General features: G+C 62.0%; 1 protein-coding gene across 1 annotated transcript in view; it reads right to left on the bottom strand.

Moving 5' to 3' along the window:
• Nucleotides 1-6: 6 nt before the first annotated feature.
• Nucleotides 7-271, bottom strand: part of LOC104281166 (zinc finger protein 335-like) — a gene marked incomplete at both ends in the record, with an annotated part of 3,138 nt that continues 2,873 nt past the window's right edge. Inside the window, 2 exon segments of the mRNA XM_009879073.1 lie at nucleotides 7-67; nucleotides 197-261. Coding sequence (XP_009877375.1) covers nucleotides 7-67; nucleotides 197-261 — 126 coding nt within the window.

Raw genomic sequence — 271 nt, forward strand, 5'->3', positions numbered from 1 at the left:
TGGAGCCGCAGGTTCTTCTTGTGCTTGGTAGTGAAGTGGCAGAACTCACAAGCAAACGGCTTCCCTCCTGCGGGACGTGGAGGCAGGGATCAAGCAGAGCATCCCCGAGGGACGATGGGGAGAGCGGGTGGGCTCTGGTCATGCCCTGGAGCAGCCGGAGCAGGGGACACCAGGACAGGCAGGCAGCTCCTCTCACCCGTGTGCTTGACAGCCATGTGTGAGACCAGGAAATCCCCCCGGAAGGGGGAGGAGTTGCAGAAGCTGGACTTGT

Source organism: Apaloderma vittatum, unplaced genomic scaffold, assembly GCF_000703405.1.
Source record: "Apaloderma vittatum isolate BGI_N311 unplaced genomic scaffold, ASM70340v1 scaffold35350, whole genome shotgun sequence".
Taxonomy (NCBI): Eukaryota; Metazoa; Chordata; class Aves; order Trogoniformes; family Trogonidae; genus Apaloderma; species Apaloderma vittatum.